The sequence below is a fragment of the Nipponia nippon genome, unplaced genomic scaffold (assembly GCF_047370975.1).
Source record: "Nipponia nippon isolate SJK-2023a ecotype South Korea unplaced genomic scaffold, ASM4737097v1 scaffold_4, whole genome shotgun sequence".
Classification (NCBI taxonomy): domain Eukaryota; kingdom Metazoa; phylum Chordata; class Aves; order Pelecaniformes; family Threskiornithidae; genus Nipponia; species Nipponia nippon.
Genome location: NW_028262358.1, coordinates 24,823,413 through 24,851,258, shown reverse-complemented (window position 1 = coordinate 24,851,258; position 27,846 = coordinate 24,823,413). Strand labels below are relative to the sequence as shown.

The window sequence follows — 27,846 nt, the reverse complement described above, 5'->3', positions numbered from 1 at the left end:
TAATTCGGTATTTTCAGACAAAGAGTGCTCAGCCAAATCAAACCGGTGATTAGTTGACAGTTCTGCATGAAGAAAGCAAAGTCCACCAAATTCCCAGACTCTGCAAATTTGAGCAATAGAGCACAAGCGCTAAGACGTAAATGTTCTAAAACTATCTCCAGGGGGACATCAGTGCCTGTAGACATTCCTCCCAGAATCAGTACTTCATACTAAGAAGCACTGAAATTTTAGCTGTGTGTGTTAATTTGCATGTACGCTAGGAGATAATCCAACACTACAATTTTTAATTAATAAATGTATCTGCCTGCTTTCCTTTTTTATTTTTTTCTTCTCCAGACTCTGGTTGAGTGCCATCCATCAGGAATAAACACTCACACTTCTTTGAGTATACCAGACCATGTATCAAAGGAGGCCAGATCACTGATTCAGCAGGTAATTGAGGGGAAAATCTGTTTTCTACTGGTACATGTGTAGACTGGACAAATACTTATATACCTAAGTTGTTCTTAGGTACTGTGAAGTAAATGTAAAAACAGAAAGCTGCTGACAGGAACATGGGTGGGTCTTTTGTCAGCACTGATGAATTTTGCTCAGCTGTCTTGTTGCATCTGGAAACTTTGACTTCTGCTGTGAGGTGTCTCTGTAGAAAACTGGAATGTTTTGCCATTTCTTCAAAGAATAAGTTTGGTCAATGCTGAGTGCTTTTGAAACACCTGCTGGTGATGCATAAACATTTTAGGATTCTGCCCTAAATGCAATGAATTGAATTAAACTAAAAAATGTTGATGCCAATTCAGCAAGGTAGCTGCAAGTACTATGAAACCTGTAACACATTGATTAGAAGTTATGACATTGCTGTGGTTGAAAATCTGTAGCTGTCCTCCAGCTGTCATCCTTCTAGATGCCATTTGTTAAGAAAAGTACTTTAAATTGTGAATGCAATGACTTTTGTAAATAAGATACCTGGTAGGTTGGACAAAAGGCAGAGTAGGAAACCTTAAAGTATAGACAACCTTCCAGACTAATATACCATTTTCAAACTAATGGAATAGTATTGGCTGCTGGGTTTAGTTTACTCTTGGCTTTAGGCAGCCAGGATTCAGAGAATAAACTTTTAGTACAGGACCTTGAATTTCTGGTAATGCTATCTTTCTTCTAGTTAGTTTTGACCTGACTGAGGAAGCGGAGCCTGGATCTGACCTATTCCACTTCAGTAGAATAAGTGATATATGTGAACTACATTGTTCGGCTTTGAAGAGTATCTTGCTAGTGGATGCATAAATAATGACATCACTTAGATGTACTTTTGAACAGAGCAGAGTGGAAAAAATAGTTCTTGAAGAAAACAAAGGAAAGAGATTTTGAAAATTCAGTGAGTCAAAAGACCCAGTGACAGACTGATTTCTGTGCCATTACTGTGAAATGGTTACTGGAAATGGAGCTAGACGTTTGGACCTCCTATTTTGACTAGGTCACTTGAAGTCATGTAAGGTGAAAGCATGTGTCTGTGTGTTTCTGGCAAAGGTAGAAAGGGAAAAGTGACTAGAGAAAAATCCCATTTTTGTATAACTTGCATTTGTATTGTTAGATGGTAGCAAATTGTTACCCTCACCCACAGGTGCTACAGGACTCAAATGGCTAAGGGAAAGCCAAATCACACTTGATGAAGGGAATTCCTCCCATTAAGACTAAAATTGAAGACAAATGAAGTCGTCCAGTCCACTTCTCCCTGCCAATGTAGGATTGTTCTTCACTGCAGACTAACGTATTGCCTATTTTCAAATATGCCAAAGAGTGGCTCTTTTGCCACTTGCGGTTTTAGTGGCAAATGTATCTCTGCCACTCGCAGATATATTAGAAGGCCATATCTGTTTGGAGAACAGTCACCCCAGTGCCTGTTAGGTTAAGCCTTCTAGTGTAGGGTGGTGACTTATCTGGTGGAGGTTTGGCTATATGAGCTAGTAAATCACATTTTTGTTGTGTGACTATCCAAGGAAGCTGCCATTCATTGTTGAGGAAGCCTTGTCAGGAAAAGGAAGAAAGCTCTCTTGGCATGGATAGCAATTTGTCATTGCGACTTTCCTTCCCCCCACTGCCAAGGGTAAACAGGTCAAAGCATCACAGAATAACTCTCCGGGATCAATGTTCAGCTATACAGAAAACTGTGTCAGGCGTTGTCTCCTGCTGTGGCTTCCAGTGCAGGTGACTTTGTTGTAAACACCTCCTTCATTTAGCCAGCTTCTAAGAAAACAGAGAGCTGTTTATTTCTGGTGAAAGATGAAGTTGTTATTTTTATGTTGGTTTGGTATTTTGCACCCAATATTTTATTTTTCAGGCACCTCCAGGCTTTACTACCAACAAAATATGCAACATGACTTTTTCAATAGGTATCTATTGCAGTTTGTGTTGCATCTGCTTTCTAAGATTAAAGTTCTTCTGGAAAGGCAAACTCTAGAAAGTAAGTGTCCGTGCTTACTTTGCCCCTGCTGGTGCTGGTTGTATTTCAGCAGAAGGCAGAGAGACCCTGGCTGCGTCTGTTTCTGCTGGCTTGTGGAAGGTATCAGAGCAGCACTGTTGACTGTCACCGAGCTACCTTTACTATGTGACATTATGACTGCAAATAGCAGAGTCATCTTAAAATGTGTAAATTCCTATGTTTATGGATGTAGACTCACTTAGATGTTGAGTGCATTAAGATATGAATACACATTGTTCCAAGTGACAACTGGGAGAAGTTATCCTATTAGCTGTTGCAGAAAAGGCAAGAAAGAAATCATGCCTTTGTACTGGCTGTAATTGAATAGAGTATAAACAGTTCTCTCAAACTGCAAAATATTTTTGTGTGTCTTTATTAAGTCTCTTTGGAGTATTACCTTTGCATTCCCTTTTATACGGATTGGTATCTTTAAACAGATGTAAATATTGTGATTTCCTTTTCACATGAATTCAGCATGTGATGTACAACTAAAAAGCCAACGAGGTGCTGAATTTTAGGAAATTTCCATTAAGCCATTACACTGTTTTGTTTCTTTCACTGGGGTTTTGATTTTTCAGTTTTAGTCCATTTGTAGGACTCTCTAAAACTTTTTTTTTTCTTTTTAGGAAATAGAGAACTGGCTGTAATATCCTGGTGTTTTAGGACGAACTTACAATTTATGAAATGGAAAGCTACAGACCACTGTCTCCAATGTAGCTGTAACGCAGTGGTGTGAGCAAAGGTTAACATGAAGTAAACGCAGTGTCCAGAGTTCTACCGATGTAGGCTCTGGTTGCTGTTCTCTTTTTTTAAAATGAGGTTACACTTAAAATGAAGTCCCAATGTGCAGTGCTTCAGGGAATTGCATGCTGTGATCAGTAGTCTCTGAAGACTGTAACACTGAGACTCAAGGAAAGGAGAGTCTTCTTCCATTTACTGGATTTTAGGAATTTCAAGTATGCTTTCGCACTCTTGAAAGTAATTCATAGAAGAGGAAAACGGTAGGATGTCCCTTACCTTAGACCTTTCTGGAACTTTTAAGCAGTTGTTTTTGTTCTTACTCACTGAATCATATATATTTTTTTTCTTTTTATATCAAGCTTTTGCAGTTTAATCCTGCGGAGCGTCTTGGTGCTGGCGTTGCTGGTGTTGAAGACATCAAATCTCATCCATTTTTTGCCCTTATAGAATGGGCAGATCTGCTCAGATGAGAGATGCGTGCCCTCTGAACAAACTCAGGTCAAGTGGACAAGTTTCTCTGGCACAGAAGGACCCTGACTTGCTTCCTTTGGATGTCCCAAACCATTTGGACGTGATGACTAAAGGACGCTGGAGCAATCAGGCCAAAAGTGAACACTTTTAACAGGAATCACTGGTTGTACAGGGTGCTAGCTTATTTTTACGGCAACTGGTTGCTACATATGTGTAAGTCTTTTCGCCAAAGGGTGGTTTGTGGTGAAACTCCTGGGCAGCATGTTTAGCACTGCCAGCTTGTTGACTAAGTAGAAACAGGAATGTGCTCCTGGTGCTTTGTCTGATGATGGAAGTGTCTATAGACCGTGCCAGCTGAAAGTATCTTTTATAGTGTCAACAGAACATTTCCCTATGCTAAGTGCAGCTCTGGGGGGGCGAGAGGAGGAAGGAGCAAATAACTTGTTAACGGTATATGCTGAATAAAATACTAAAATGCTTTATGCAAAAGTTGACACGTTAAAAATAATATATCCATTAAAAATTAAGAAAGCTGTTGCATAATACTGTGGAATGTGTCTTGAAAATGGCATATAATTTCCCGCTGTGGAAAGAGCGTATAAAAGGCAAATAATGCTGTCAAATGTTGTACTTCGTTGGCTGGCAATGTCTGTTTAAAACTCTTGACTCCGTTGTATTTGATGAGCTACATGTTAAAGTCACTACAGAAAGGGAAATCTTCGTTTCCTCAGCCAGATAAACACTGCTTTAGCACTCTAATAAGCAGCAAGAAAACACAATGCTAAATAAGTGTATAGATTAAAAAAGGAAAAACTCTTCTCTCATCACTGCAGCCACCACTTTATCACTTAATGAACTTTACTTCCTCTAAGTGTCCTATTTTTAGCTGCTACTTCAGGAAAAAACCTTTCTGCTCGTGCTCTTCTGCTTGAGGAAGCTTCTGAACTCTCCTGTTTGTTTGTTAATAGTCTTAATAAATCAAAGAAAACCTTCACCCACTCTGCTGCTCGAACAGGAAGAAGCCTGGGATTTGCTCATGCCAAATGACTAAGTGACATCTCTGAGCAAACCCTAGTGGGTAAGACTTGGGTGTGAGCCAATTAGCTGACCTGTTTGTTTGTTAGAAAGGTCTGGAGAATGGGAGAAGAATATAAGACATGCAGAATATTTTGCTGTGTGCTGCTGTTGCTGCTAAGCAGCCATGCTTATATGGGTTCCTGATGTACAAATGCTGTACGCTGCAATGCTTGTACAGATTATGGATCTGTGGGTTTTTTCCTAAATGTTCCCTTCGCTCTCGCTCTTTTTTTTTTTTTTTTTTTCCCTTTTTCTTCTTCTCCCCAGCTTTATCCGGAGAACAAAGGGCAAATTCCTTTGGGAAAGTGAGGTGACAGCAATGATTATTGAATTTACAACTCAAAAAAAAAAAAAAAAGCATCCCTCCATTTGTATTTTAGCAGTGTATTTTATGGGCACTCCCAAAAGTGCATCTGCACAGTCTCCATCTGTTAGACACCAGGTCGGTGTATTCAAATAAAGTGGAAAAGGAAAATACTTCACTTAAACAAAGGAAATCTGGAAACTTTTTTTCCTTTTTAAATTATTCCACTCCCCTCTTTTTTTCTTTCTTCCCTTTCTTGTGATCACCAGGCCAGCAGAGGGGCTGTAACAACACCGCAGGTTGTAACCAGGTCACTAGTATCACTGCCTACGGAGCGCTGTCCAAGATTACATCACTCTCAGAAACTGTGTTTCAACCTACCACCCTCTGGCTTCATAACAGGAACTCCCTCAGGTGAGCCACAGGAACAACTTCCTGCGCCGAGCGGCTCGGAAATCTCTAATGCGGAGACCAAGCTGATCCAGAGCTTCCTTCCAGCACTGCCCTGGCTGTGACTTTGGAGAGGGCTCGTTGCTCAAGGGAAGACTCCCTTCCCTTGGCCACCTGACTCCATCCCTGGGGTTCTCTAGCCCGGCCACCAGACAATGGCGTTGCCCATGTTGATCTATCCCACTGCATCTGCCTGGCGATAACCGCAAAAAAAATATTTCCCATGTTACTTTAAAATGCTCTCTTGTTCAGGTTGTGCCCATGTGCTGGTTGCAAGTAAAGGCAGGATAAGATAGCACAGGAGCACAAGCCGGTTTCTGTGAGCAGCAGAAGGAAAACACTGTTCTAGCAGAAACCAGATGACCAGTCACTCTCACTGCAAAGCATTTGCTTTAGTTTGTGACACAGAAATATTTCTTTTTCAAGTATGTTAGTAGTGAGGAAATCTAGATCATGGAGACTAGAAGGAATGGGGCACTTGGCAAGATGGCTTGCCAGAAATAAGCCTTTGAGATGCTACAGGTTTTCATACCTTTACCACTGACTCAGATAATGGTTTTGCTAAAGGAAGCACAGTCTGGAGTTAATTGCACAAAAATTCCTGCTTCTACCTTTTTTTTTTTACCTTTAACATGTAATATGTTGTATTAGTGTTTACATGTATTCCTTTAATAAACAAAACCATTCAAGCCTAATTCAGACCTTGGGTTTCTGAACTTTACATTTAGTTGTTGAAGACAATCCTTCCTACCTAATCAATGCTTTTTATCCTTGGCTTTCATGACTTGAAATGTTCTAGATATCTTCCTTTTGGTGCCTCTTATGAAGCCCTGTGGTGCACATCTCTGTTTTGCTGACTGTTAAGTAGTGCAAAGTCCATTCCACCTTCCTTCTGTTACACCTAATGGCTGATAGCAAAACAAATCAGTGCCATTTTGTTCACAGGAATTAGTGAGAGTCTATGTAAAACACAGTAAAATAAACCTATAGATTTTCCTGTTCTCCTGCGGGTGTTCAGGTAAAGCAGATAACACACTTAGGACATCTCAAAGTGGTAATTCATTGCACCCTGTTGAACCACTCTGTAATGTTTTTTGTGTCCTACTAAGAAAAACTGGGAGACAAAATGTTTGAAGGCTTGCACTGGGTAGAATTGCTGTGAGGCGAGCCAGGGCCCCTGCCCAGACCTACGGAAGAAATTGCATCTCATGAAATACAAGGGGCATAACTTTTTTGGCTTTTAATGGCTGTATTCACAGCTTCTGTGCTTGTAGCGCAGCTCCTATATCTACTGTGAAAATCACCTCTCAGACAGCAGTCACTGTCACGCTGACTCTCTGCGCACCTTTGGGATGCTGAGTCGGCAGGGTTACCTGCGCCGGAACATCCACCCGGCGCCCCTCTCCGGTGCTAAACCTGTTCCTTGGTGTGTCCCCGCAGCGAAGGGCACGGGGATGAAGAAGGCTGGGGAGGTCAGCCTTCTCTAAATGAAGCACTCAGCATAACAAGGTACAGGGAATTGCGAAGTAAACCGCTACGGGATTTTTATTTTTTTTTTCTGAGTGTGGTGTCATTTGTTTTCTCAAGGACACTGAGTAGGAAGCTGGAGAAACAGAAACTTCCTCTCTGGTGAGATTTATGGTAGGGATTTTAGCAATAAAATGAAAAAGTACATTTGTTGATTTCTTTGGGTTTGTGCTTTCTGCATGGGCTTTGCTGTGAGCTGAACTCTGCGGCTCCCGGCGCTCTGCATGAGGGGGCCTTTGGGCCCCAGCACGTGCCGGCGGGCCAGCCTGCGGCCCGGTCTGGCCATGGCGAAGCACCCCAGAGTCCTCTTCCAGTCAGCAGCGTCTGTGGCTGAAAAGCACCTCTCGCAGGTGGCCCTCGGCTCTGCGTGTCTTCTGAGCCACGTGGAGCTTTCAAGTCGGAGCCCCACAGCTTTTTGCAGGGGCTGCGAAGTTGCGCGGACAGGATTTCTTTGTCTCTCTGCAGCAGCGGCCTATTAAATGCTGCCCCTTCCCTCGCCTCAGCGGGTTGTTACCTCAGGACCGCCTGTCCTCGCTGCACGGCATCCTCGGGGTACGGTCGGAGATGCCACTGGAGAGGCCCTTTGTGTAACAGAGCCTCTTGTTTCTTTCCACCATGCTTCTGCCTAGCAGCCTCCTGCGCAGCGTGGTGGGCCGGGCTCTCGCTCTGCAGCGGTACGTGGCACCACGTGTGTTAATGGTTGTTCTTTAGTGTGCACCCACCAACAAATGGCAGGCCGGGGCGTAGCGAGGACCAGAGCAGGCCTGGGGCTTTGGCCACCCTGAGTGCCTAAGGACTTTCCGTGTGACCTCGCCTGCAGGGCTGGGCCCCGTCAGGGTGTCGCACCACGGCGCCGCAGGAGGAGAAGCGCCTCGGCAAGGTCAGGAGGCTGGAGTGCAGCTCCCGCTTACGTGAATGCGTGTGGGGGCAAGATGGGGGAGTGAGGGACTTGGCCGAACAGCAGCGGGGGCTCTGGCAGCTGTAGAGGAGCCACGGGGCGTGTGTGAGGGGCTCAGGCAGCCCCCAGGACCGGGTGCCTTGTGCGGCTCCAGCTGCAGTTTGGGAAGGGGTGGCAGAGCCAGCTCCCAGAGGGGGAATGGGACTTGCTTAAAAGGTGCCGAGCAGCTGCTGCTGGCAGCAGTGGTTTAGACTGGCAGCTCACGGCCGTCTCCTGCGCTGCGGGGCCCGGCGGAGGGCTGGTTGCTGCCTGAGCCATCTGCAGGAGCAGAGCCGGGGAGCCCTGGCCCAAAGGTGAGGTGTCCTCAAGAAAATCCCAATTTCTGGGCGGCAAAGCGGTGGAAGTGGTCCCACCTCCTGCTAGTGCTGTGTGGTGAAATCTGCGCCCCTGCTGCTGGGCAGAGGAGGCTAATCAGGGTGCAGCAGAGAGGATGCTCGACTCCCGGCAGCGGGTGACAGCTTAACGTGCTGCCCCAACAGGACCTTGCTGCCTGTTGGCAGACCAGAGGCTCTCCTTCTCCAAAGGCAGCTCTGTCTCCATCTTCTTGGCCCAGGGACCCATCAGAAGGGATTAGAGCTGCTGCCGGAGGGCTGCAGTAGCACTGTGATGGGCAGGAGGGCTGGGGAAGCGTGCAACACCGGGCAGCGGGGAATTAGTGTCCTCTTGGGAATGCTGTGGGCAGTCGCCTTGACACTTTGCTGCTGAGATCCTAAGGTTGGCAAGTTTGGGAAAAGTCCTTCTGGGGGCAATAAGCTAGACAAGCCAATTGGCAAGTGGTGGAGCTGGATAAAGATGGGCCAGCCAGGGAAAGAGCAGATGTTGCGGGGGTCAGCGGTCCTCCTCAGCAAAGCCTTGCTAACCTCGTTTTGCTGTGCTTTGGAGACAGGGCCGTTTTGCCTCGGTACAACCTCACCTCTACCAGTTTCTCTCATCCCCTTCCATGAGCGGAGCCATTTATCCCCAGGGTATTTTCTAGGTTTGCCCAGCTGCCTCCATCCATGTCCTGTGTTACATCCTTCAGCCCTGGTCACAGATTTTCTTGCCCTTTCTGTGCCTTTGGTTCTGAAATGTTGCCCCAGAATGCTGGGACCCAGGAGTGGATTACTAGATGCAGCTGTTATCCCCATGTACCAATGAAAACAGAGAGCATTACTCCCACAAAATGAAAGTGCAGGGGTTGTAAAAGTGTTAGGAAATTGCTTACCCCAGCAGTGTGTGAGTAACGAGAGTTTTATGGTACCTCGCACAGTGGTGGGATAACGAGGAAGGAGCCTCCACGAGAGGGGCCGGTGCTGCGCCATGATTTAGAGCATGGCAATGGCTAGCTACGCTCCACTTGTGGTCTTGCTTGTGCACTGTGGTCTGACATTTGCCAGCTCGTAATCTTCCTTTATGAACCAGGCATGGAGAAGAGCTACTTCAACAGCGTGGACCATGAGCCAAGTGGCATATATCCTTTCTCCAGATTTTTAAATTTTTTTTTACATCCTTCCCCACTACTCTGCCTCCTTGGTCTCCTTCCTTTCCAGCCTCACACCTGCTTTGACCTCAGAGAAGTCCCCCGTGACCAGCCCCTGGTCTCTCATGGTGTCCTGCCAGGCCCAGCAAAGCTGAGACCCAGTAAGGCGAAGTGAGAGGTGAGTTCCCGGGAGAATGACCTTGGCTGCTTCGGCTCCTTGCAGGCACCTCAGCAGGTGCTCTGTGATACTGCAGAGAGTCCTGAGCTAATCGGCTTTCTAGGGTAAAGTAAGCGCACAGTGTGAAGTCCCAGCCCCATTAACATCACTGGGAGTTTTCCATTGACTTTGCTGGGGTCAGGAGAGAAGCCAAGTTCATGAAAATAGGTATAGAGACCTTATTTGCTTTGCTACTTTAAGCACACCTGTGTAGTTTCAGCCTCAGTGTTAGAGATATAAGCTTTTTTTTTTTTAAAAAAAAAAATGTATTTGCTGTTCTGGTGGGTGCAGTTAACATGGCTATCCAGTAACTGTCCCTGGCTGGGGTGAGGTCTGCAACTCTTCTCCCTCAGCTTTTGCTGTGCCGCTGGTTGACTGCCTGAGCCTCCCTGTAAAACAAGCAGGGCATTTTGCTAAGTGGCAGAGATGGGAAGAGTTAGTTAGCGCCTGCCCTGCGTTTTAAGGCTGAGAAGTCTTTGATGAGCAGCGCTGCACATGCCCCATTAGGGTGACTGGAGCGCGGAGGGCTGAGAAAGGCAGGCATCTGGTTTCCTCATTATTTCTTTTCATAAATAATCCCTTGTCCTTGCACCCTGGACTCTGACAGCATTTAGAACATGCCGGGTGTGGGGTTTTTTTCCCTCCTCCGAAATGTATTCATTTGGAGAGCGGTTAAACAATAGGGTTTTGTCTAAATCTTTACCAGCGAAATTGTCAGGAGAGATTTCTGCCCCCCTCTCCCGTCTATCCTCCTTTTGTCTCCTTCAGTTGTCGGGGTCAGGATCCGCCGCCAAACGGAGACCGTGGTTGCTTTTCCAGGCCCCAGATGCCAATATGTGGCAGCATCTGGCTGGTTGGCAGGCGCCGGGGCAGTGGTGCTGGCTGCGCCGCAGCCTGTCATGCGGTGGCGGCATTTGATGGGCGCCCTGCTTCTTTGAGAATATGGTCCCAACCAAGGAAATGGATAATAATTAAATCTACTAAGGGAGGTGAATTATCGGGTAGGGCGGCTGCTGTCAGAAGCTGCGCCGACTCCCAGCCCTGGGTTTTTTTTGTCCTCTTCGGCAGCATCTCGTGTAACCTTACCTTCTTGTGCTGTGAGCGTTTTGGGTGCCTTAAGGCATGGAGCTTCTTGAAAGAGAAATACAAATCACTAAAAATGTAGAGATAAAACCCTCTCCTTAGAGGCCATGTGTTTGGCATGGGAGACACATGATAACAGCTTGCTTTAGAAAGGTGACATTTCCACTGAAGGCTGAATAATAAAAAATGCATTCTAAAAGCCGAGCTTTTCTCTCTCTTCTGATATATTAGACTTTTGTAATGAAGACAGCTTCTGGGACCAGGGAATCTACTGCTTCCTTGAAATATATGCGTGGGAGCTCTCCCTGGCCCTAATGGGTGTCACATGTGGCTCCGGCGACATTAATGTTTCAAGCTCTATTAAAAGGGATTGTCGGTAGCCCTTCACGTGCCGTGAATCAAAGCTGTCTTTCCCTAACTTTGCTTTAGCTCAGGCTCGCCTGTGTAGACAGACTTGCCCAGGGTTAAGTCACTTTTAATATTAAGATGGATAGAAAAGAGTCTAATATGTGGGGGTTTGTTTTTGTTTGGTTGCGTTTTTTTCTCCCTTTTAATTCAGAGCTTGCTGGTGAAGGACTCTGGAGGGATGGGGAAGGAGGAGACAGCCAGGCAGCTTAAAGAGGCCTCTGAGGGTCATGTTGAGTCTGTGCTATTATGTTCCAGCGAGGAGAATAGCTTTATTGACAGACAGCTGTTTGACTCCTGCAGCCGTACAGTATTTGCTGCAGATCCGCATAAATGCTGAGCCCATGTTGACAAATTCCTCGTCAGTGCAAGATAGTTAAACCTGCTTGTTTAATCATTTGCGTGCTCTTACCTCCGCAGCTCTGAAAAGAACGAGCTGCTGTTTTACAATATGATGCATGAGAAACCTGTAAATGCTCTGAGGTGTTTCACGTGAGGTTTTCAGGGTGTCTTTTTATTCAGACCCTCTTAGAAATATAGTACTCTATTTTTTTTTTTATTATGGTTAATTCAGTTTTTAATCTCTTTTTTTTTTTCCTCTAAAAAAGGTGTACTTTTTGTTTTTTCAAATAAAAAAATCTGGTGAGTTGGCTTTACAATACAATTAGCAGATCTCTTGGCAGAACTTGGGTGCTGTCTGCGATTTGCCACCAGCACCGGCACAGCCCCTTTAGGAGTCCCACACCTTCATTTGCAGCACGTGCGCGGAGGCACGTGAGGATGTGTGTTTTGGTTTGACTTTTCTGGCACAGGGGTATGGAACCTGTGCTACCGGTTGCCTCCTGTCCGTAGCTCAGGGGGTAGCTTTTTGACCTCCCTCCCACTTCACAATAATATCCGCCTTCATACCAGCATACTATCTTGTCACATTGTTGGCCTCGTTTCTGGAAATATAGTATCTAAAATTAAAGATTTGTTTCCATTTTGGAAATTTCAAATTGACCTTTGTCACTTAAATAGGGAGAGAGTGGTGTAAGTCAGGGCTCCTGCCACACAGTCAATGAGGAAAAAAAAGAGATTTCTTTTGAGACTTTCTTCAGACCCTCTTTACTGTGTAGTGTCTCTGTGGTCCTTTCAAAATGTTTCTGGTGTGTCAGTAATTTTCTAGTATACCTTTTGAGGTATATTACTGAGGGATGACCAAAAGAGAAGGCCTCACTGAAATGGGAACCTGTTGTTTAGTCAGACAAAAACTTAAAACTGAAATGTCAAATCAGTATTTAGAGAGATTGGTTACTGTATGTTTATGTGGCAGTGAAGGAGATGGACATTTCTTTCAGGATCACATATAAGGCTGTGGATGCTTGAAGTCGTTGGCAACTGACAAGCTCTTTATGGCTGTAACTACTGATGGAGCTGGACCTGATGCTGCTGCTGGTTTTTGAGACTTTTTATCAGTTTCCTAGTAAGTGCAGGGAAAGCCAATGTTATCTGACATTTTTATTTTTTAAGTACTAATGTCAGTGCAAGATACTAGTTATAATGAAGATTTACACTTGTGTGATGCACACTTGGGAAAAATCCTGCGTATCCTATGGAAGGACACTTGGCCTGGTCAGCTATCTCTGATGACGCTGCAGAGATCAGCATGCAGAAGAAATCGGGTTTCCATTGATTTCAGAGCATATAAGTACTTTTTTGCATTGATTTAACTAAAAAAACCCAGCATAAATATACAGTCTTATGAGTATGGCACAGCTTTGCCTATTGACCAGGCCAGGCAGCCTCACTCGAAGCCTTTGGAGCCTGGACAGCTCCTACATTACTTCCAAGGGAATTACCTCCTCCTCCTCTCTCCATACGTATGCTTCTTGGGGGTTTTCCAGTTATTAACCACGTAATTTATTGAATGTTCTTTTTATCATTCATGTGACAGCAATTTTGACTGTCAGTTATTTTTCAGTCTTTTTCCAAGGGAGCTTGGTTCAGACTTGCCTCCCAGCCACTGAAAGGGTGGTTTGCTGCAGAAATTTTGGCTTTCATGCCATTCAAGCATTTCAAAAGCGCGGTCACTTCTTTTTAGTACATCCCCATAGCTTGCATGTTGAGGCCCAAGAGCTGTACAAGTCTATGTGGCTCATGAAAATGTTTCCAGATGAATGAGAAATACTAAAAAAAATCCAACACCCTGAACATAATCAGGAGTTTTGGAAGTAATTCAAAATCTTTTGGCTCAGGGCATAGGCCAACCTTCAGCTGGAGGTCTTTTTAAACAAAAACTTTCCTTCTGTCCTTCATCTTTCATCATTATAAGAGGAATAAAAACCTATCTTGACATATAATTAATAAAATAACTCAATTGGCCACTTAAATAATTTTTAAGTGCATGACAGCCACAAAGACCAACAGACAAGTTAGCCTTTTCGGGGGACCGAGGAAAGGTAACCACAGAGATCTGGCATAGTCGGTTGAATTTGGAGTCCACCTTCAGAACAGAGTCAGTAGAGCTTCCAGAAAATGGCTGAAAGTGGGTCAGGTTTCTTCAGATTTCAACCTTTCAACCCTGCTGTTGGTAATATGGCTGTTGTCCCCACTTTTTTTAAACAGGATTTTTGCCTGTAGGCTAACTTTTTTTAGTATAAAAACGAAGCACCAAGGGCTCCTGCCAGTAGCAGGGCTGGTATGGTCCCCATCCCAGCCAAGCATGAAATGGACCTGCTGGAAAAGGACAGCATGCCAAAAGGCTGGTGGATGAGAGAAAGAATCCTGTTCTGCGTTCAGAGAGATACCACTATTTTGTTTTTATGTTGCGGTCTTGTACGACTCATGTGCAAGCCTGACGGAAGGAGCATTCCCAGCCTCAGAGAACTGACAGTTCAAACAGCCTCACCTCAGAGGGCCTGAAAAAATGGGGCTGAAGACACAGCATTTGGTACTATTGATGACGCTGGGACTGGGCACTTCAATCTCTCCTTTAGGTGCTTGACATTTACCAGATGCTTCCCAGCTCAGTGCCACGCTCGCCCTAATAAGAAAGGTGTAGATGATTTATATCCCCCACAATTTTCTCACTTGTTCTCCTTGTTCCTGAATGATGAAAAAGCCGAGTGTGCTGGTGTCCAGGTGTCTCTGTGGTGGGAGTCTCAGAGGACGACGTACAGCAGATCCACCCTGAGCAGTGGGTGACCACAACCGCAAGCACCCCGGGGAGGCCACTGAGATTGCCGCCACGTGCACCTCTGCTGTCAGGAAGTCTGAGAGGTTTTCTTGCATGGGACGTGACGAGGCTCTTCTGCAGTCATCGGGGAGCAAGCGTTTTCCTTGGATGTGCGCAGCTCGTGTTACGAAGCAAGCTGTATTCCTGCTGTGCGTCTGTATGCACAACGCTTATTTATTACAGCCCTTAATCAGAGCTGGGTCAAATCCATCTAAGGAAAACATAAATGTGTTACAATGGACTTTTTAGTAATTAAAATTGTAACTCCTTCTCTGAAGTCTTGATTAAACAGCATTAAATGTCACAATGCTGTGAGAAATAGCCATTATCAACAAAAATCAAACCAGGTATAAACCGCTAAAGGAATTTTGCCTGGAGCGGTCGAATTGCAGTGCAAACACAAAGGGTCAACTTGTGACACTTGGCTCCTGTATTCTGCTCGTAAGCATCCCGGTGTATTTGCTTTGCTCTCTCTGTCTTTTTCCTCCTCTGTTCCCCTCTCCATATATCAGTGTCGGGGAGTTCAGACATCACAAGGGCCGGTGGGTTTTTTATTATTATTGTAGTGCCTAATGTGGAATTTCGCATGAGCAACACTCCTTCCTGTCGGTACTTGGAAACTCTTTTGTGTTACGTCCGTCCTTTCTCTGAAGTAATCGCTCAACTATTTCTAGCAATAAAATATTCCTCTCTAGTCCCATCGGATATGTTAGAAAGATTAGTGCAAGATCTGAAGGCCCTGTCCAGCTAAGTTCAACAAAACTTCCCTGGGCTTTAATGTTCTGCTTTTATTTCACTGCAGATATTGTCTGAGGACATGGTATAGGAAAAAGGCACCCAGATACTCCCCGATAGACGCGAGCAATATACTTGATAGCGAGGCTGCATGTTGTCTGAGCGACGCAACTCACACGAGAGACCTGCCAAGGGACAAGGACATGAAGAACAGGAGTCTGTGCATATCTACATCCTTCTTCTCTATGTTTTTAAATTAACTTGAAAAACACTACAGGGAAGATTTGTCTAAAACTTGTCAGGGTACTGGGAATGGGACCTGCCTCTCCTGTGGTCTGAAAAGGCAGCGCGGTTCTTGTCTCTCCACAGCTGGGGAACTGAGGAGAGAAACCATTCTAAGTAAGGCAGTTTAAAAACTTTATTTGGCACCTAAGATGCACTTTAGGGGAGGGAAGGTTTTCCTAAGATATTTAAACATGTACCTGACTAACGATGGGAGAATTTGCTTCCTTCGCTCCCCGCTCAGGGACTGACACTACTTGAAGTAGAGCTGAAACTCCTGACAATTGTTAAGAAAACTTCAAAGAATGCAGAAGTGACGCCCATACCGCTTTCCATGTCACCAGTTGCACCAGCTGGAAGGACACATGAAACTGAACTTATTTTCAGTGGTTGCTTTGACCCGACTTTGGGAAGCAGGGAGTAAATCTGTCAGCACTTGCTTGTGGAAAAAAACAGCTCCTCAGGCTTTCACAGGGGGACCAGCTCCTCCACGAGGTGAAGCGCTAGGGATGAAACTGCTTGTTCCTTGGCCTTTCTTCGGTCTTTCTTCAGCTGGACAGGGGCCGTAACTCCGGTTTGGGGAGGCTACCCCCCCTGCAGCAAAGTCTCTGCTCTCCGGCAAGGGGCCGTGCGTGGGCAGCGGCCGTCTGACTGCCCCGCTCGCTGCCTTGCTCCACACTGCCGTCTCCTGTGACTTCGGCTCTAAAAAAAAGTTTACTTCAGTTTGAGGGTATTTTTGTGCACTACCTTTTTTTTTTTGTTTTGTTTTTGTTTGACAGCCATGACAGCCTCTCCTCATTATTATGGAAAATATAGGGTTGGTGGTAATTACTATCTGAGTATGAATGGGAGCAGAAGTGGGCATAGCCTGGACTGGCCTTTCTTTGACAAGGTATAACTTTCTTCTGAATTTCTGTGTTAATTAATGCTTATTTAAAAACCACTTTAATTGGCAGTAAACACCTCAACTTTTTGTACTCATTAAAATGCACTCATTGATGTGTGATGGATTTTTTAAAGCTTAATTAACTTTCTTCCTGTATATATAACCTATAATAATGACAAATACTGGAAACTGCCTTTTTCTGCTCCCCCCCCCGCCCCCTCCATTTTTGGCCCTTCCCCCTGATATTGCTGTCACTTGAAGAAAGGCTATGAAAATGTATCCTGACTTGGCCCAGATGGGGAGGCGCTCTGGGGACAGTAATTCAGCCCCTCTCAGAGCCCCCACGGAGGCTGGGACAGCGGCCGGGAGCTCTGGGCAGCTGCCCTGCCTGCCCATGCCCTGTCCCATGCTTGCGGTTGCAGCCCGAGGTGCCCACCCTGCCCTCACCCTTCGCCCTCGTGGGCAGAAATCGGATTCTTCTCCCATCTTCGTCATGTGTTGTTGACCACTTTTTCTATTTTTTTTTTTTTTTTTTAATAAAAAATGCTGTGCAAAACTTTTTTTCAGGTAAGCTTGCAGGCCTGCTCTTCCCCAAAACCCCAAAATCTTTCAGTGAACATTGAAGTGAAAATTGATTTTCTGGTTCTTTTGCTGTTTGTTTTTTTTTTTAAAAAATCGATTCAGATGGGTTTATCCGCACACATATGTGTAAGCACCAAGTCAAATGAACCAAGGAACCTCTAAAAGTGCTTTTCTCTTTCTCCAATTTTCAGCCCGCATCTAAGCCACGGAGCAGGATTTAGTGTAAAACTTTCCAGCGCGATGAAGTGAACGATGATTTCAAGCGGTATTTTTTAAGTGTCTCAGCATTTTCGACTATGAAATTAGACTCCTGAATCACTTTTGAATGTGGGATGTTGATACTTTTTGCAACTGTGATCCTCCGTATACAACGGAAATTACCAACAAGCAGAGCATATTATAGTGATTCATGCAAAATATGCAATTTGCTTGGTTCAGCTATTACACACAGATCATTTCCCAGTCTTCCTTTGCAATTTCTGGAATATTCTTGTTTAAGGTGGATAAATCAGAAGTTTTAAAATGGGGGATCTGGTTTGTGAAGGCACCTATACTGAGTACATTTTAAATGCGTGAAGCAATGACTTAATTTCCAAAAGTGCTTCGTTTCCAAAAGCGTCTATCTGCACTGAAATGTAAACTTGCTTAAAATACCTTGTAAAATGCTCTTCATTCTCCTTTACTCTGTGTGCTTTCTCTAACGCAGTCGATAACTGGGCTGCTGCTCAGTTCCTTTCTCTTTACCTGTCTCCGGGAGCGATTAGGCTGATCATCTAAATTCCCCACTGCAATAATAAATACGCCGCGATATTCTCTCCCGCTTTGTAAACTGTTGCGTGGCCGAGCTAGCACCAATATTTAATGGCCATTGCATCTTGTCTGCTTTACAGGAATCTGCCACTCTGTGGTGACGGACACAAATCTTTATGGCCGCAGCTTATCATTCAGTAAAGCACCTGCTTTTTGGAAGTATATGAATAAGTATACGACTCCTCTGGGGGCAAACAATCTTGTTCACCAACTTGTGGGCACTTTTCAGATACCCCCCCCCCCCCGGCTGGCGGTGTTCAGATAAAGACTATTCCTGGCACTCTCACTCCTGCTTGCCTGAATTTGCTCCTTCCAGCAGGCAGGGATCAGGCCTGGGGCTGTGCACACTTAAAACTGTGAAGCTTGCTGAGTTTCTGCTGCTGGGTGGTTTTTCTGTACAGCTTGGGAATAGAACAAACAAGATATGCATTGATTAAGAACTTGGTTTCTCTCACCTGCTCAAGGTAACTTAATTAGGGTGACAATATTTAATTATTATTTTAAAATATACATTCATGTGGCTAAATGTGGATGGCATGCAGTACCTGAACATTAATGCTAACTTTCTTCCTGGGCTGATTTCAAGGCTATCATTAAAATAAAATGCTGCTGCCTGTTAATTTGACCATGTCAATAAATAAAAATGTCCATAACAAGTGTATGAGGCTAATTAGGATTTTATGGCTGTGTTGTTCTGGTTGATAGCTGTGCTGCCGGCTTGCTGGGTCTTTATGTTTCGGTGATGTACACCTCATTGATGCATAACATGTAACACCTGTTGATGCGTTAAATGTTTAGTCCTGGCAATTGGCCCTCACATCATTTCTGGGTACAAGAGCTCTGCGTAGCAGACTGCAGGCCTCATAATTAGGCTTCCTCGGTTTAGAAGAGCTTTTCCTAAAGGAAAACTTTAAAGCTTCTGTAGTCCTGGTGAAGTTTCCTGAAATTTGTGAAAAAGGCCAGTATTATTTTCTGTCGCAAAGGGGTGAGTTTATGGCCGTGGGCTGGTTTGGTCCTTGCCTGTGAGGCAGGGCCACCCCCTGCAATAGGATGCTGGAGGCTCCAAGCACAGCTGCTCTTTCTCTCCCAGCATGTCCCAGCAAGCACACAGCACCAGCGGCGCTGCCGCCTCCTTACCTCGAGGTGCCATACAGAAACATAGGTACTCCGAAATAAAATCCGTATTCACTGAATTGAGCATCTGTCTGCTCCTCACTGTTTTTCAGCACCAGGCCTGCCTGAGAATTGCATCTGTATAATAAAGAACCAAGAAATAATTTTCTGTAGGTGGAGTTTCCTGCAAAGTCCAATTAGTCTCAGACTTTGCTTTGAAATGTAAAGGATTATACCCGTCTTACCTTTGTTTAGTTGAACAGCTTTAACTATATCTGCTTGAACTGTTGTTAAAATTTATTGGGTTTAAAATATTTATTTATTGTTTTTAAAATCCTGTTAATGTCTTGGTTTTAACAGGATTTTGTGACTGTGGATTGCACAAGCCCATTTGACACTGTGCTTAACTAGAAATATTATCTTTTGCCTGGAGTGCTGGCTCGCAGGCTAAGCTCCACAGCAGTTGGCGTACGTTAGGAGAGCCACCCCGTGCTAACGAAGGGGGCAGAGGCACCTCCCCGTAAGGCTAAGTAAGGCCAACCAGGGTTTCATGGCAATGGCAGCCACACACCTTGGGGCTTCTGTTTTGTGGAAGTTGAGCATGAGTGAACAGGTTCCTCTGCTTCATGTCATAAGAACATTAGAAATATATTCTATTAACTCTATTATTCTATATTTTAAAATTAACAGGACAACAGTGTTACTTATCAGAAAGAAAAAGCAGGTAAGCAACCCAGCTTGGTATCAAATTCAATAAATGAACACAATAAATAATTCCAGCACTTTATTGTCCCCCCCCCCCAATCCTGTCATTCTGTAACATTTTGAAACTTCACCTTTCAGAAAAGAGCATGGTTGCCAAATGAAAATAAAGCTGCTACAGAAGACTCTCCCACTACGTTTCTATTGGATACAACAGCAGCAATGTATATGAAAGCAAAAACTAAAGCAGAGAAGAGGGAGAAAGACCTGAATAATCGATTGCAATGAAAGGTACGTGTATTCTGATGTGGAATTCAGATTTTTCTTCCTTGCTTTTTGGCAAAAGTTCTCTCCTAAAGGAAAGACCACGTTTTTGACTGCAAAACAATTTGAAGGAAAAAAAAATGGGGTTCTAGTTTTGACAGTGGCTCCTGAGATGGCAGAAAGCGTAGTCCTGGGCAAACTTGTCCCTGACCTGTGCTTGCCATGGGTCACCCAGCGCCTGCCAGAGGAACCTGCCATTGGCCCTGGGGGCAGTTTGTTGGTAAGACTCTTCTCCTGCCAGTCATCTCTTCTTAAAATGGGGTGTCTTCCCATCTTCATATTTGCCTGCACAGGTTACACAAAGTAAGTTTGTGCTTGCTCGTGATTTACTTGTTACTAAGATGTTAATGACTCGAATTCAGAGATGAGTTGTGTTGATTGCCACGATGGTATCACAGCTCCAACTGACACCTGATATGCAAGCAACCAACCCAAACCAAGTGCCTGTTTTTATGGTTCAAAATATGAAACTCATATCACTCCTTCTGCAAACTGACTTGTGGACGTACAACGAGAAGAATTGCTGGATTGAACAGGTTAGGATTGTTCAGGAACCCCATTTGGAAATCTTGGGGTCACCAATTCACTAACTTCTTAGATTTTTGCCAAAGCTTACTGGTAAAAATTTTGATTTTTGAAAACTGGAAGACAGTGATTTCCAGGTTCTTTAAATAATCTCTTCCCCGTGCTAGGAAGACAAAAGCAGAAAATTAGAGGAGTGAAATTTAAAAGCAAAAAACCTTGGATTTTTTTACCAAGTGACTTTTACCAAAATGAAAAAGTTTCTATAAAAATTATTTTGTTTAACAGGCCATTTTGATTTGATTATTGTTTTTATTTTTCAACGGCAAGTTATTTACTGTTTTCTTTTCTCCTCATTGTGTGGCCCCAGGCCTTACTAAATGTGTTCTATTCAAACCCTGCTCTGAAGACAGAAATATTAATTTCCACATGGGCTTTTCTATAGAACGCATCACTATGGTAACTGAATGTTTCATAAACATTAATGAACTTATTTTCACTGCACTGCAGTGAGGCATTGCGTGGCAGTATTATCCCCATTTCATGATGAAGAACTGAGGCAGAAAGAGATTAAGTACAAAAGTATTCACTAATTTTAAGTTCCCAATCTGAGATGCATGGTCTGATTTTTCAGAGGACTTAGCTTGTTATCTGTTCAAAGCACAGCTCTCATTGCCTTCGGTTGCAGCTGTGAGTTCAAATTTCTTTGTGCTTTCTTTACTTGGAGAGAGACTGCTTTAATCCCGTTCATACACGGCCTTTTTAATTTCTTTCCCCCAAGATAATCAGAAGGAACTTAAACTTATTAGGTACTGGCCCCATATTCTTTCTACATATTAAGTGAAATGACAATAGTTTACATAATTTTATCCAAACACCAATTCGTAGCTTTGGTGTTATAACTAAAATAAGAAATTACCTTATCCTAACTTCTCAAAGATTAGAAAAGCATTTGCTCTGGTAGACTTTATTTTTAGTTTTCATGAAAGAGAGCAAAACTCCTGGGAGCCACTTGTTTTGAGGATAACCTGGAGGCTGCTGATGTAGCTAAAAACAGTTAAATTGGTGTTTGGAATCAGAGATCTTTATCCAGAGTCACTTATTTAAAAAATGAATCCTGCCCTCCCTGAAAGCCAAGATATCAAACAAACTAAATGTATGAGATATATTTTGTTATATGGGATTTTTTAAGCAGGTGAATGAAGTATCTTGTTTCAAACACACCTGGGCTTTGGCAAAGTTCAGATTGACAGTTGTTGACCTGCAGATGTCCCCCTACATAGGAGGGGGTCTATTAAGATTGTCTTCTGTCTTTAGGCAGCGGGGCTTTATAGTGGCTTAGAGTATCTTGAAGAACCAGGCCTTAATTTGCATCAGCATATGTCACTTGGACTTATGGCTCCCCTCACTTAGAATAATTTTGCAGGCTCCTGTCCCATTCTTTCCTTTAGACCTACAAGTTGCAAAAGTTTACAAATGCAAAGTTCAGTCTCAGATATTTCCTGAGAGATTTACTTCTGGAGCAAATTTTTGTAGATGTTTTTCTGAAGCAGTGGCTTAGAAAGCAGTCGCTGACCCCATCTTAACCACAGAGGTGCAAACAGGCTGCTGTAATATTGTGTTGTTGAATTTTCCTTCCAGTGCTGAATGAAAGAGAGCTTGCCCTTTTCCTCAAATCTCTCCCCGATCGAGAGATGAGTGAGCCAGTAACTACAATATCCAACGGCTTCACCAAGTCGAGAATGTGATGTCTGTGTAATAACTCTCAATTTTGCACACTTCAAATCCATTAGTAGCAATTACCTTACCTGAGGTGTTTTGAGTTAGTTTTAGTACAGCATTCTTGCAGTTGGTAGATAATGAGCATAATAATGTATACAGCATTTTCAAGTCTCTGTTTTTAGCTACAATAATGCCATTAGGATTCTATTTAGCAAATGTGTGCTTCACGCAAAAGGTTAAGACTTTTTTGTTCATGTTTTCCCCCCAACTTTTTCTATTGCACCTCACGTCCTATTCTATGCAGTGCTGGCTTTCCTGAAAGAGCAGGAAAGCAGTTTAGCTGCTGCACTTGTGCAAAGGCAGTGGGGCCTAGTACATGGAGCACAAAACGAAGATGCAGGAGAGCAGGGCCTTGCTTTAGGCCTGCCACAGCCTGCTGGGCACCCCTGGGCAAGCTGCATGTCTGTGCCTGGCTGTGCCCTGTTTGCCCAAGGGATGGGACCCGCTGACACCCTTGCAGCACGCCCCGGCAGCCGCCCCGCTCGCACCAGGATCAGCTGCGACACTGCTGAAGCTGCTGGTGGAGCGCATGGTGGTGGGAGATGCAGGTGGGCTGCGTGGCGGCGAGAGATGCAGGTGTTGCAGCATCTTTTGCTAGGGATGCCGGCTCCGCCATCTGCGCTGGGGGTCCTCGGGCATTGCAAATGTGCCGTGGCTCCCCTGCCCCACTGGGCTTTTTCTTCCTTTAGAAAAAGAATTTATAGCCCATATGGGGAGTTATAGCTGAGAGAAGTCCAGTTTGGGCCTCGGGGATAATAAGGGGTGGATGGTAAAGTAAAGGCGGCTGCAGGGCATGTTGCCCCACGCCTGCTCGTTTCCAGCTGTCAATGGGGTCAGACAGCTCTGGTTTGGGTGGGATAAGCCTGCCCTCACCCTGGGCTGAGGAGCCACCCCAGTACACTAAAAGATCCCTCTTCGTCAGGTAGGCCCTGCTCTCCTTGTAGCGATGCAACTGTTTCAGGAAAGCTTTGGGTTGGGAGAACCAGTACTCCACCAAGTTTTCCTTCCCTCTGCCCACTGAATGGGAAAAATAAGAATTCTGGTTTTTGGCTATATCATCTGAACCAAATAATACTGCTAACCTAACCCCCCCCCCCCCCCCCAGTTTTCTAAGAAACAAGATTTCTTTGGTTTTATCTTTCCAAAGAATTCCTTACCAGAGAATGAGAAAAGGAATGGGGAGATCTAATTGATGCCTTTGCAGATGTCACTGCGAAGGTCTCTGGCACAGATCATATTAGCAGGTTAAAAATAGCTCTAAAATGTTACAGTGTTTCTTTCCTACTGAAATGACCAAACTCAAGAAGCAAAGAATATTTAGGCAGCCACACAAAATGTTTGTGAAACCGACTTGTATTTGCAGTTGGTGTGCTTAGAAACAGACAGGGTAGGAGCTTGGAGAGCCTTCTCTGTTTTAAAAGGGAATACGTGAACACGTCTTTGGCAGACGTGCACCTTCTCTCCAGCTCTTCTGCACTTAGATGCTCTTTTGAAAAAGCAAACTGATTCTTCTGGCATTGAATTGATCTTTCTCACCTTTTAGTTGGTCTGGCACACTGACTGCATGCCTGTGCTATGCCTCCTCCTGCTCTATGAGCACATGTTCACAACGTGCCAGATATGCTGGGTATCCCATACTTGATGGAGAGTGGTGGAGAGCTGTTCTGGTAATGTTCAGCAAGGAAAGCTAAGCTGAATTTTAGCACCCCACAGACAAGGACAAAATGATGGAAAAGCACCTGACCGCATTTAGGTAACAAAGTGCCTCTGGCTGTGGGGTAGGCGGGATGAAGGGGAGCAGAGCTTGTCCCCCCTCCTCTGCTGCTGCCCCTTCTCCCTGCCTGCAGGGCTGCCACGCAGCCAGTCCGGCCGTGACTGCCTGTTCCTGGGGCTGAGGTGTCTGCTCACCACCTCCTGGCCCCTTCAGCTGCACGAATGACTGCCACCTCCGTCCGTCTGCTGCCTCGGATGTCTGCTGACTTGACAGCAGAGCCCAAAAGCTGACCCCGTCCGCAGCCTGCAAACTGAAGGCGAACTGAGGGAGGCAGATATCACCTCTCAGTCACAACGTGCCCAGGCTGCTCCGGGGGCAGCACAGCAAAGCGCTGGCCCTGATCTCCTTGCATTGCCATCACCTACCCTGAAATTAGTAACAGCATGTCCAAGGTTAGTGGCAAATTCAGATACCCAAGCTACAGAGGAGGAGGGTGAATAGAGGACAGTGGTTGCGTACAGTGTGAGCGGTTGCCTTAGACAATGCGTGACCTCTGAATTAAAAAGACCAGGATTAGCGAAGAGCTTTTTGCATTATTGGGCCCATTTACAAAAAGCTTTAGTCCTAATTGTATGGTACCACAGAGCTTTAACTCGAGCACATATTGGTTTTGTAACCTGATCCCCACATAAATCATAGTTGGTGAGAGCAGAACAATTAGTGCCTTAATCTACTGGAACTACACAGTATCTTTAAATCTGAATTTTCCTGATCATTACGGGTATTACAAGAGTCAATTAATTTATATTTCACACAAATGTAATTAAATCCCATGATAACCTGACTGTGAAATGAATGGGAGGGGAGATGAGGAGCAGGGGGGGAAAAGCCTTCCCTTGTGGAGCTGCCATCAAACGTCGTGGCGTGCCATCGATGGAGGCAAACTACCTCCTCTTCAACTTTACAAAGTACAGAAGTCTTGGGGTGAGGGGGTGGTGTTTCCTAATTTCATACTCAGCAGTCCTGTGGTCACAAAAAGGGTTTGCTGCCGTGTACTTCCAGCACAGCCTGTGAGAAAAGCGTACCGTGTTTGCTAAGCCATTTAAGTGCTTGGAAAAGAGGAAGGCCTTGATGCTGCAAAGAGCCCAATGCCTGTAGTTGGTCACCTAAGGGAATCCACTTATGACTCTATTACCCAGTAAATTAGCAGAGTGGTTCAGTCAGGTATATTTATCATGAAGAGAACGGAAGATAATTAATACACTGCATTGAATGCAAATTGCACCCACAGCACTTATCTCATTTTCAATTAGCACAAATGTTACAGCACTGCAGGCTTGTTATGGTTTTACCATGGGCTGGGTAATTAATTTCTGTGAGCTACATATCAGACACCTGATAATGCCATTTATTAATAAATGTCACCCCAGGTATCTGTTAGGAGAGGTAAATAAATTAAATGTTCAGTTGTCTGCCCTGTGCAAATCTATTCTTACACCTCATTGCATCTTTCACTTGTTTGTTTATCAAGGAGAATAACTACGGAGATTACAATGGCAAACAAAGGGAATATGAGGAACAATAATCTGTGCCCAAAAGCGGTGTTTCTCTTGGAGGCAGCCCCACCGCCGATGGCAGGAGCCGTGCCACCGCCACAGGTCTCCCTTGTGCCCAGGGGGCACGGCTGCGGCCTGCTGAGGTAGCCCTCCCGCCAGGGCCACTCGGGACTCACGAGAGGAGAAGAGCTGAACTGCCCCCCAAATCCTCCACTTTACACGAATTTGCCAACCACTTCTCGGTATGTATTTCTGTCTGTAACTCTGTCCCTCAGAGCATTTTAGCTGCCCCCTGCCAGAGTCCATGTTTAAAGCCGTAACGGCCGACGTCCACACAGCTCCCTGCGGCATTTATGCTCATCTGCTCCTGAGGTAATTTCAGGTTTGTGTTTTCCTCTTTCCTCTGAAAACTTCAGAAATGGAGGGTGGGTGTGGGTGAACCCGCCGGCTTCTCTCCACCCTGCGGGGGCCACGGCCCCTGGCAGGGGTGAGGGCCCCTCCGGCCGCCTCAGGGCCAGGGGCGGCAGGGCGTGGCGTACACCAGGCATTTTCAGAGGTGTCTCCTCACCTCGGGAACAAACTAATAATGCTTATAGTGAGAATGAAGGAGCCGTACATTCTCTGATCTGTTCCAGGCTTTGGGAAAAGAGAGGAGCAGGAGGTGGTGTGATTTTGACAGACTGACGGAGGATAAAGCCAGGTAAGGCCCTTGTGCAGGAATATGGGAAGGCCAGGAAGCGCCATTTCCCCCAGAGCCTACGCTTTCTTCTTTTGAGTGGATAGATCACGTCTAGCAAAATTTATGGCCAGCTCCTGCTTTCAAAAGTTTCAGCATGAGTCACTTTTGCGAGGAAAGGTCCTTTTTTTTTCCTCTCATTTGATTTTGAAATTTCAGCGAGTCACACTAACAAAAATAGTTGAAAATGCTCCAGCTAACCTGAACTTTAAAAAACAATCAGTTCACTGAAATCTTAGAAAGGCTGTTAGGGTTGGAAAACGTGCATGGTTGAACACAACCTGTTGTGACTTTTAGCTTCTCTGCCAACTTCTTTCTCTGGGTCTGTTCAAAGATTATCTGCCTCTCCTTTGGTTTTCACAGCAGAGACCTGTGCCACAGGTGCCGGTGGTGGCTTTGGTGATCCCTCTCCCCAGGGAAGATCACAAGCAGGTAGCTGCAGTCACTTTAAGCAAGCTTTGCTTAATCTGTCTTAGACCACACAGGCCTGATTAAATTAACACAACCTCCACTGTGCAGGTGCAATTCAGCTGACAGAAAGATGCTTTATGTTAGTGATTTCTTACTGCAAGTACAGAATCAAGGCAAGTAGAGCCATACTGTATAAATACTTTTATTCTGGTGTACATTAGGAGTTGTTGTAGTAGTTTGAATACACTGGAAAAATAAATACCTCTAACTGACCTTTATACTGGTAGAAATCTGAGTATGGAACAAGCGTCAATCTTTCCTGAAGATAAAGAGTACTTAGAGCAAAAAATTAGGTGCAATACAACACTCAGTTCCCCAGACATAGACATATTTAGGAATAGCCGCATTATGAGCGACTTGTAGGTTAGCTATGGGTAAGGAAGCCTCTAACAAGTGACTCTTGCCACAATAATTTAATCAGTGTGAATTTCAGCAAACACTGCTCTTAAGCAAAGTGCTTTCATCCCTTATGCAGATCTTCATTATATTTCCTAGTTTTTATATGGTAAATAATTTCCATGTGCTTCGTGGTAGTGTGACCTACCATGTTACCATCGTCTGCTGTTATCTTTTCAGATTGCAGGACCCAGAGATAGCTCACTATTTGAAGATGGGATTTACAATAATGCTTTAAAATACTGCAGTACTTGAAAAATCAATTAAAAAAAGTCTTATTTGGATTAAGGTTCATACTCCAGAGAAGAACATGTGATTTTAAAGGCCAAATGACCTGCCAGCATCCTTTAAAACCATGTTTACTATGCTGAGAAGAATGTATAATCTCTCAGTTTAAACAATTATAATAATACGCATGTCGAGGAGCTGGCAAGGTATAGAATGAATGCAAATTCCTTATTTGAACAGGGACAATATATACAATAAAAATAGAGATGGAGAATGCACTTTAGTATCTGAGTGAGACAGATTTGGTTTCTTTCTGGTCAGATCCAGGTTAACTCCCAGGCATGACAGGTCCAACATGGACTGCTGACCCAAGTGTGTGCCCTGCATGTCGGCTCCCCCTGGGTAGCCACCTTGCCCCGGGAGGCAGAGTGCAGCCGGTGCCAGGGCCATGCCAAGCCAACTGTACCACGCCGACCAGGCTTTGGCTTTGCTGGTGGAACTGGTGCTACCTGCAGAGTGAGGGTCTGTCATGGGGAACAGGCATTGTGGAAAAAGTCCTCCAGGAAGGGACCCTGCACTCTTTGTCAGAGCCTTCTGATGGGATTGTGCAGCAAAACAAGAT

The 27,846-nt window shown here is 44.7% G+C and overlaps 1 protein-coding gene and 1 long non-coding RNA gene across 19 annotated transcripts in view; both read left to right on the top strand.

The window, feature by feature from the left end:
- RPS6KC1 (ribosomal protein S6 kinase C1) overlaps window positions 1–12,641 on the top strand; it is a 99,833-nt gene extending 87,192 nt beyond the window's left edge. For 5 of the 18 annotated variants that reach the window (XR_015708143.1, XR_015708146.1, XR_015708144.1 and 2 more), the window contains 4 exons: window positions 337–432; window positions 2,336–2,387; window positions 3,103–3,477; window positions 3,577–3,710. Coding sequence is in view for 6 of the 18 variants with exons in the window: in XM_087774345.1 (XP_087630471.1) it covers window positions 337–432; window positions 2,336–2,455 (216 nt within the window). In the remaining 12 variants the exon portion in view is untranslated. The other 13 variants (XM_087774350.1, XM_087774348.1, XM_087774347.1 and 10 more) reach the window with 9 other exon arrangements.
- A 6,701-nt stretch (window positions 12,642–19,342) lies between these two features.
- LOC148053217 (uncharacterized) overlaps window positions 19,343–27,846 on the top strand; it is a 48,586-nt gene continuing 40,082 nt past the window's right edge. The window contains exons 1-5 of the long non-coding RNA XR_015708152.1: window positions 19,343–19,517; window positions 19,637–19,786; window positions 25,369–25,635; window positions 26,029–26,093; window positions 26,493–26,561. This is a non-coding gene — a long non-coding RNA (uncharacterized LOC148053217). The remainder of the gene's footprint in view (window positions 19,518–19,636; window positions 19,787–25,368; window positions 25,636–26,028; window positions 26,094–26,492; window positions 26,562–27,846) is intronic.